General features: G+C 33.3%; 1 protein-coding gene across 7 annotated transcripts in view; it reads left to right on the top strand.

The window, feature by feature from the left end:
• Window positions 1-8,910, top strand: part of LOC120424289 (uncharacterized) — a 126,525-nt gene extending 117,615 nt beyond the window's left edge. For all 7 annotated transcript variants that reach the window (XM_052706590.1, XM_052706585.1, XM_052706587.1 and 4 more), the window contains exons 10-12: window positions 1,594-1,661; window positions 1,730-2,200; window positions 2,273-8,910. In XM_052706590.1, coding sequence (XP_052562550.1) covers window positions 1,594-1,661; window positions 1,730-2,200; window positions 2,273-2,774 — 1,041 coding nt within the window. In that variant the 3' untranslated portion in view covers window positions 2,775-8,910. The remainder of the gene's footprint in view (window positions 1-1,593; window positions 1,662-1,729; window positions 2,201-2,272) is intronic.
• The last annotated feature ends 1,385 nt before the right edge of the window (window positions 8,911-10,295 follow it).

Below are 10,295 nucleotides of genomic sequence, written 5' to 3' on the forward strand. Positions count from 1 at the left end.
TTTAACAATTTTGGCAATTTTGACAATTTTGACAATTTTGACAATTTTAACAATTTTAACAATTTTAACAATTTTAACAATTTGATAATTTTGACAATTTTGACAAATTTGTCAATTTTGTCTATTTTGTCAATTTTGACAATTTTGTCAATTTTAAAAATTTTGACAATTTTGACAATTTTGACATCTTTGACAATTTTGATAATTTTGACAATTTTGACAATTTTGACAATTTTGACAATTTTGACAATTTTGATAATTTTGACAATTTTGACAAATTTGTCAATTTTGTCTATTTTGTCAATTTTGACAATTTTGTCAATTTTAAAAATTTTGACAATTTTGACAATTTTGACATCTTTGACAATTTTGATAATTTTGACAATTTTGACAATTTTGACAATTTTGACAATTTTGACAATTTTGACAATTTTGACAATTTTGACAATTTTGACAATTTTGACAATTTTGACAATTTTGACAATTTTGACATTTTGACAATTTTGACAGATTTGACAATTTTGTCATTTTTGACATTTCTAGATTCAATTTTCAATAGGTCCTATCTGCAAAGAAAACCCATGAGGGATAGGTTATTTTGAAAATTTAATCTAGATTTTTGACAAATTTGACATTTTTGACTTTTTTACATTTTTGACATTTTTTACTTTTTTGACATTTTTGTCATTTTTGACATTCTCATAAAAAATATTTTTTTTGAAATTTTCTAAATTTTTGAATTTTTTGAAATTTTTGACATATTTGACATATTGACATTTTTGACAATTTTGACAAATTTGTCAATTTTGTCTATTTTGTCAATTTTGACAATTTTGTCAATTTTAAAAATTTTGACAATTTTGACAATTTTGACATCTTTGACAATTTTGATAATTTTGACAATTTTGACAATTTTGACAATTTTGACAATTTTGACAATTTTGACAATTTTGACAATTTTGACAATTTTGACAATTTTGACAATTTTGACAATTTTGACAATTTTGACAATTTTGACATTTTGACAATTTTGACAGATTTGACAATTTTGTCATTTTTGACATTTCTAGATTCAATTTTCAATAGGTCCTATCTGCAAAGAAAACCCATGAGGGATAGGTTATTTTGAAAATTTAATCTAGATTTTTGACAAATTTGACATTTTTGACTTTTTTACATTTTTGACATTTTTTACTTTTTTGACATTTTTGTCATTTTTGACATTCTCATAAAAAATATTTTTTTTGAAATTTTCTAAATTTTTGAATTTTTTGAAATTTTTGACATATTTGACATATTGACATTTTTGACATTTTTGACATATTTGACAATTTTGATTTTTTGAGCATTTAACTAGTTTTACAATTTATAAATTTTGACAATTTTATAAATATTTTATTTATATTATTTCAGTTTTTTTTTTGTTAATTTTATACATTTTTAATATTTAGTAATTTATTTCAAAAATAAACAGTTTGACAATTTTAATTATTTTGTAAACTACGACAATTTTGACAGTTTTGTCAATTTCTGTTAATTTTGTTAAAAAATGATTTTCATTTAGTGATCTAAATTTGTTTCCCTTTTTTCCAGAAACAAGCCCAAGCCCAATCGGAACACGTGACGATCATCATGGTCGTGTTTGGCCTCATTTTCGGCAGGTAACACAGATTACAATAAAACAAAACTTGAAACATGAACCTAACTCCAACCTCCCTTTCCTTGCCAGCATGGTGATCGCGTTCGTGATCAAAATCGTCCGCAAGATCGTGCGCGACCACAAAATCATCCGCGAGCACATCCGGCAGTCGCGCGAGAGCAAACTCAACGAGCTGGGCCGGCACTCGACGAAGAAGCCGGTCGACCTGGACATTACCAAGTTTCCGCCGCCGGCCTTCGACAAGGAACCGCCGCTGAACGTGCTGGAGAACGCGGCCAACAGCTACTACCGGGAGGTCATTTCACCGTCGATGGGAGGAGGGGGCGGAGGACCGGGTGGGGAACGTGGAGGGAGTGGGGGAAGTGGCGGAGGGGGTAGTGGTGGTGGTGGGGGAGGGGGGATGTTTAGCAGTAGCAGTAGGATAGATTTGAAGAACGATGCGAACATCATCCGGCAGCAGCAGGAACTGCAGGATATTCTGAGGAGCAGCTACCATGCGGTCGGGGACGCGGGGATGTGCGACATGGCGTGTCAGACGAGGTGAGGATTTTTTTAAGGGGATGTTACAGGTTTAATCTATTTTTTTTTCATTCGTCTTCCCCACCCCCCCAGGGAATCCCTGTTCCAGCCCGTGTTCAAGAACAAGGTGACCCAATCGCCCAACCCCAACAGTATACGCTTCTCGACGTTCGGCTACGAATCGCCGGGAGTCCCAGGTCAAACACCTCCTCCCTCCTCCCAGCAGCAGCAGCAACAACTGCCCTCCGTAACGCCTCCTCCACCGAAGGTCAAACATCACCATCATCACCACCACCATCACCAGGGCGGAGGAGGAGGAGGAGGAGGAACGCTCGATCGGAGTCGGGACCGCAACAAGTTTGAGATGCAGGACCTCAGCGGGGGCGTTTCGATTGGGGTGGGCAGTGGCGGCGAGGACGATCATCCGGATGTTCAGCAACAGCATCAGCACCATCAGCACCATCAACATCACCAGCATCATCCGCATCACCAGAAGGTGGTGCTCGAGCGGGATCTGCAGCAGCACGATCCGACGGGGCAGTCCACGATCCGGAAGTCGGCACCGGACGTGATCATCATGACGTCGTCGCATTGACTTTAAAGGTTTTTGTATTTTTTTTTTTTTTTACTTTTGGTTTCAAACACGGAATCGGTTTCCACCCATGTTTTTAAGATTATTTATTCGGTTGAACCGGGTTTCGGGAATAAAAAAAAATTAGGGGCGTCGGCGGGACGAAAATGTGTAGTGAATATTTTAAACTTTCTTGCAAACTGAGCTAAAAGAGGCGCGCACTGAAGGGGGAGAGCGAAACTGCTGTTGTAAATAGGTAGAGAATTTAGGTTGATTTTTTATTAAGTTTGATTTGTGAACAATGTTAAAACTGGGATCCGATTTTCGAGGGGAAATCTGAGCTTCAATTGTTGGAAGGAGAAAATTCTCTCGAGTCGGCGCAAACGGAAACTAATTGAATTTGTAGAAACGAAACTGGTTGAAGAGATTTGCTTTTGTTTGGTGGGGTTCTGCATTGGTTAGTTTGGTTAATTTGGTAGTTTTCGTCAATATTGTCATTTTGGTCGCTTAACCCTCTACCGCCTAAATTTTTTTCTAACATTTTTAATTTTCGCCTGTTCAGAAGGTCATTTTGAGCAACTTTTTTTCTACAAAAAACTTTACCTCTCTTGTTTTATGTTTTTCTTGTTTTATTTTTAGAATTTTAATTTGCGTTCATGTTATTTAGTTTAGGTTTGTTTTTGGTAGTATTTGGCCTATTCTGCCACCTAATATAATTAAATTTTGCCTTTTTAATTTTTCATGTTTTTACAGTCACTTTTTCAATTTTTGCTTGTTTTTCACAATGGCTCTAGAATGGCACCATCATCATTTAAATTGCAAAAAAATGCGTAGAGGCATAGTCTGAGACACTACAAAAATTACTGCATACTTATTTTTACTTCAAATATAGGAAATGTTAGTAAAAAACACAGCCAAAGTTGACCCCAAAAATAATACATTTTTAAAATTATTGACAAAGCCACTTAGAACAAGTCAAAATTTTCTAAAATTTTAAGAGTTCTTCTTTCCAATGCTTTATAAAGATCAAAAATTGGATAAAAATGGATTTTATCGATTTTTCAGGTTAGGTTGTAGAGGGTTAAACGGCCAAAATGACAAAATTAACCAAATTTACTCAGTGTTGTCATTTTGGTCATTTTGATCGTTTTGCTCATTTTGATCGTTTTGGCCGTTTTGATCGTTTTGGTTATTTTGGCCGTTTTAGCAAAATTACCAAAACAACCAAAACGATCAAAATTATCAAAATGAACACATTAATCAAATCTACCAAACGTCCAAAATGACCAAAACGACCATATTGACCAATATAACCTAAATTACCAAAATTACCAAGCCTTCTCCGGTGGAATCGCTGGCGGCGGTTGGACTCGCAATCCAAAGGTCGTCAGTTCAAACACTGGGGTGGAAGGTTCCTTGGAGTAGAAAGAGGTTTGGGTGCTCTCCCCATTCAAGCCTTCGGACTCCTAGGTTCGAGCAGAAACTTGCAATAGAGACCACAAAAGACCCGGGGGTCGTTAATGTGGATGGTTTGATTTTTGACCAAAATTACCAAAATGTTAAAAACGTCCAAATGACAAAATTGGGTAAATTTAGTAAATTGTGTCAATTTGACTATTTTGGTCGTTTTGTTCTTTTTGACATTTTGGCCGTTTTGATCGTTTTGGTAAATTTGGTCAATTTGGATATATTAATAGTTTTAGTCATTTTGGTAAATTTAGTCAATTTGATCATTGTGGTCAATTTGGTAATTTCAGTCATTTTTATCGTTTTAGTCAATTTGATCATTTGGTCAATATGGCCGTTTTAGTCATTTTGTCCAACTTATTCATTTTGGTAATTTTGATCGTTTTGGTCTTTTTAGTCATTTTGGTAAATTTTGTTATTTTGTCCATTTTGGTCAATTTGGTCATTTTGATTGTTCAGGTCAATTTGGCCATTTTGGTCGTTTTGGTCAATTTTGTCATTTTGGCCGTTTTGATCGTTTTGGTAAATTTGGTCAATTTGGATATTTTAATCGTTTTAGTCATTTTGGTAAATTTAGTCAATTTGATCATTTTGGTCCATATGGTCATTTTGATCGTTTTGGCCAATGTGATCATTTTAGCCATTTTTATCATTTTAGTAATTTTTGCCGTTTTGATAATTTTGATCGTTTGGATAATTTGGTCGTTTTGGAAATATTGATCGTTTTAGTCATTTTGACCGTTTTAGTAAATTTAGTCAATTTGTCAAATTTGTTCATTTTGGTCATTTTGATCGTTTTGGTCTTTTTAGTCATTTTGGTAAATTTTGTTATTTTGTCCATTTTGGTCAATTTGGTCATTTTAAATGTTCAGGTCAATTTGGTCAATTTTGTCATTTAGGCCGTTTTGGTAAATTTGGTCATTTTGGATATTTTAATCGTTTTAATCATTTTGGTAAATTTAGTCAATTTGATCAACAAATTGACCAAAATGACCAAAAAGACCAAAACGTTCAAAACGACCAAAATATCCAAAACGATAAAATGTGACCAAAATTACCAAATTGGACAAAATGACTAAAACGGCCAAATTGACTAAAATGATCAAATTGACTAAATTTACCAAAACGGTCAAAATGACTAAAACGATAAAAATGGCATTGGTCATTTTGGTCAATTTGGTAATTTTGATCGTTTTGACCAATGTGGTCATTTTGATCGTTTTGGTCATTTTGGTAAATTTAGTGAATTTGGTCAATTTGACCGTTTTAGTCATTTAGTCCAATTTGGTAAATTTGGTATTTTTTTTATCTTTTAAGACATTTTGGTCATTTTGATCGTTTTGGTGTTTTTTGTTAATTTTGGTCAATTTTGGTCATTTTGATCGTTTTGGTTATTTCGGTCGTTTTAGCAAAATAACCAAAACAACCAAAACAATCAAAATTACCAAAATAAACACATTGATCAAATCCACCAAACGTCAAAAATGACAAAATTGACCACAACGACCAAAACGGCCAATATTACTAAATTAATCAAAACGGCCAAAATTACCAAAACGACCATATTGACCAATATAAACTAGATGACCAAAATGTTAAAAACGTCCAAATAGCAAAATTTGGTAAATTTTGTTAATTGTGTCATTTTGGCCGTTTTGATCGTTTTGGTGAATTTGGTCATTTTGGATATCTTAATAGTTTAAGTCATTTTGGTAAATTTAGTCAATTTGATCATTTTGGGCAATGTGGTCATTTTAGCCATTTTTATTGTTTTGGTATTTTTTGCCGTTTTGGTAATTTTGATCGGTTGGATAAATTGGTCATTTTCGACATTTTGATCGTTTTAGTCATTTTGACCGTTTTGGTAAATTTGATCGTTTTAGTCATTTTGTCCAATTTGGTAAATTTGGTCATTTTGATCGTTTTGGTTTTTTTAGTCATTTTGGTAAATTTTGTTATTTTGTCCATCTTGGTCAATTTGGTTATTTTGATTGTTTAGGTCAAATTGGCCATTTTGTTCGTTTTGGTCAATTTTGTCATTTTGGCCGTTTTGATCGTTTTGGTCAATTTTGTCATTTTGGCCGTTTTGTTCGTTTTGGTCAATTTGGTAAATTTGGCTATTTTGATCGTTTTAGTCATTTTGGTAAATTTAGTGAATTTGATCATTTTGGCCAATTTGGTATATTGTTATTTTTTTTATCGTTTTGGTCATTTTTTATGTTTTTGTTCATTTTGGTAAATTCTGTCATTTTGATTGTTTAGGTTAATTTGGCTATTTTGATCCGTTTGGTCATTTTGACCGTTTTGGTAAATTTGATCGTTTTGGCCAATGTAATCATTTTAGCCATTTTTATCGTTTTAGTCATTTTGGCCGTTTTGGTAATTTGATCGTTTGGATAATGTGGTCTTTTTGGCCATTTTGATAGTTTTAGTATTTTGGCCGTTTTGGTAAATTTAGTCTATTCGTGCTTGCCATTTCTTTAGGGCACATAACTTTTTTAGGCAAGAGTGTGTCCCTTTCACACCTTATGTAAACTGTCATTCGAGTGATAGTGATACACTATTGTTTACAAAAGTTATGTGCCCTTTTGAAATTTTACTCTCCAATTTGATCATTTTGGTCAATTTGGCCGTTTTAGTCATTTTGTCCAATTTGTTCATTTTGGTAATTTTGATCGTTTTGATCGTTTTGGTCTTTTTGGTAATTTTAGTTATTTTGTTATTTTGTCCATTTTGGACAGTTTGATCATTTTGTTTGTTAAGGTTAATTTGGTAATTTTGGCCGTTTTGGTAATATTGTCTTTTTTGCCGTTTCAGTCATTTTGTCCAGTTTGTTAATTTTAGTCATTTTGGGTTAATTTGGTAAATTTGATTATTTTGATCGTTTTGGTAATTTTAGTTTTTTTTGTTGTCATTTTGGTCATTTTGGTCAATTTGGACAATTTGATCGTTTTGATTAATTTGGTATTTTTGGTAATTTTGAACGTTTTGATCATTTTTGGTTATTTTGGTCAATTTGGTATTTCGGCCGTTTTGATCTTTTTGGTCAATTATTTATTTCGGTCTCGTGGCGCAGGGGTAGCGGCTTCGGCTGCCGATCCCGATGATGCTATGAGACGCGGGTTCGATTCCCGCCTTATCCACTGAGCTTCTATCGGATGGTGAAGTAAAACGTCGGTCCCGGTTTCTCCTGTCTCGTCAGAAGCGCTGGAGCAGAAATCCCACGTTAGAGGAAGGCCATGCCCCGGAGGGCGTAGTGCCAATAGTTTCGTTTTCGTTTAAAAAAATATCAGAAAATGTACTGATTCTTGATCAATAATATTTTTAAACGAATAGAAATCCCACCAGCTAGGCAGAAAAAAATTGAGCAATCATAATTAGTTTTGTGTTAAACAATTGAATTCCCTTATTGAATTTAAAACATTTTAAAAACTAGTTTCAAAAGCTTTGAACAAAAAAAACTGTGCTACTTGTTACGTGATCTCTTCAAACAAAGAAGTAAAACCGGAAACTTTGAAAGGCTTTTCTCAGTATCGAGCGATCATAGACAACAGAAAAAAAGAGAGACGAAGATGAAGAAAGAATCTACGAGTTTAATTTGTATATACTTGATTTGATCCACTTCTTTCCTTCGAACCTGCCCCCACCTTTAGTATAGATTTGTTAGAAATCGGGTTTGTTTAGTCAGTAATGTTAAGTATTTATTACGAAATCCATTTCACCATCATTACGCTTTAGTGAGAATATTTAACGAGAAAATTGTAGATCGAATTTGTTTGTTACATTCATCGCGTCGTTAATAGGAAAATAAATATTTATTAAATTTAAAGAAATGATAAATTTTGTAGCGGGCACCCATTTTTCCATTTTTCATAAAATAATACAGGATTTGCATTTGAATTCCCACACAGACACACACAACGTTCGTTTAATTTAGATAAATCGCTAAAAGTGTTTCCCCCCGTTTTTTCATGGAATGAAGTTTAAAAAAAAAAACTAAATAGCAGTAAAATCATTCATCTCATTGTCACATAAACACAACTTTTAGGCACTTTGAAAAGCAACCAAAAAAAAGCGACGAAATAATTTGTGTGCAGCGCCGCGCGTTGTGAAAACGGAAATTTTGTCATAAAAAAGGAAGTAGATAGAATCGCGAAAAAAAGCAAACAAACAAACAAAAAAATCACGTTATTGTTACGAGTAGGAGCGAAAGCAAAACGGTCTAGCGAAATTTGAGAGCGGAAAAAATCGGGGACCAAAGCCCAGTCATGCCAAGTCACAGAAAACAATAGAGAGAGAGCGATATCTGAACAACAAACAAACAAACAGGAAAGAGCAAAATAACACAGGAAAACATATTTAAAAACAACCCAAAACAATAACGTTTAAACACAGACAACACTTGGTTATCAAGAGTGAAGCGAGAAATAAGTGGAGACAAATAGAACGGCAAAAAAAAACAAAACATTTTAAAAATATAAGTGTAAATGTAAATCCAAACAACACACATAAGACAGCACAAACAGAAATCATTGGAGAAGCAGACAGAAAAAAAACTAAATAAAATGTTGATGTTACAAATAAAACATTAAAAAAAGCATCAGTGACATTTGTATAAATTTTAAACAAAGAAAAAAAAAACACAAGCGAAGAAATCGCGGGCAGAAAGTTTAATTTGGACAGATTCGAAAAACGAATGATGAAAATAGGTGAAAAATGTACATTTTTACCAATAAACATTTATTAATAAAATAATTGCACAAATCTGGAGATTGTATTGGTAAGATTGTGAAATCCTTGATTGATTTGAATATTTTGGTAACTTTTGGTAATTTTAGTTATTTGGCTAGTTTGGGTAATTTCAGTCATATTGGTTATTTTATCATTTTGGTCATTTCATCATTTTCTTAATTTGGTCATTTTGACCGTTTTGATCAATTTTGTCATTTTGGCCGTTTTGATAATTTTGGTTATTTTGGTCAATTCGGTAATTTTGGCCGTTTTGGTAATTTTGGTTATATTGGTCAATTTGGTAATTTTGACCGTTTTGATAGTTTTGGTCAATTTTGTCTTTTTGGTCAAATTACCGTTTTGGTAGTTTTTGCAATTTTGGCTATATTGATCATTTTGGCCGTTTTGTGTCAATTTGGTAATTTGGTCGTTTTTGTCAAAGTTTTCTTTTGGGTCATTTTGACCGATTTGGTCATTTTGGCTATTTTGATCGTTTTGGTCAATTTGGTCATTTTGTTATTTTGGTCAATTTGGTTATGTTGGTCATTTTCGTCATTTTGGTCTTTTTGACTGTTCTGGTCAATTTGGTTATTTTGGTCGTTTTGGTCAAATTTGTCTTTTTGGTCATTTTGGTTTTGGTCATTTTGCTCGTTCTGGTCAACTTGGTCTCTTGGCCGTTTTTGTCAATTTGGTCAATTTTGGCTTTTTGGTCGTTTTGGTAGTTTTGGCTATTTTGGTTATTTTGATCGTTTTGACCGTTTTGGACAATTTAGTCATTATGATCGTTTTGGTCAATTTTGTAATTTTTTCCCGTTTTTTGTAATTTTGATTGTTATTGTCAATTTGTTCATTTTGGCCGTTTTGGTTAAATGAGTCATTTCGATCGTTTTGGCAAATTTGGCAATTTTCGTCATTTTGAACTTTTTGACCGTTTTGGTCAATTTGATCATTTTGGCCGTTTTGATCAATTTTGTCATTTTGGCCGTTTTGGTAATTTTGATTATTTTGGTCAATTCGGTAATTTTGGTCATTTTGATCGTTTTGGTCAATTTTGTCTTTTTGGTCAAATGACCGTTTTGGTAGTTTTTGCAATTTTGGCTATATATTTTGGCCGTTTTGTGTCAATTGTGGTAATTTGGTCGTTTTTGTCAAAGTTTTCTTTTGGGTCATTTTGACCGATTTGCTCATTTTGGCTATTTTGATCGTTTTGGTCAGTTTGGTCATTTTGTTATTTTGGTCAATTTGGTTATGTTGGTCATTTTCGTCATTTTGGTCTTTTTGACTGTTTTGGTCAATTTGGTTATTTTGGTCGTTTTGGTCAACTTGGTCTTTTGGCCGTTTTTGTCA

Source organism: Culex pipiens, chromosome 1, assembly GCF_016801865.2.
Source record: "Culex pipiens pallens isolate TS chromosome 1, TS_CPP_V2, whole genome shotgun sequence".
NCBI lineage: Eukaryota > Metazoa > Arthropoda > Insecta > Diptera > Culicidae > Culex > Culex pipiens.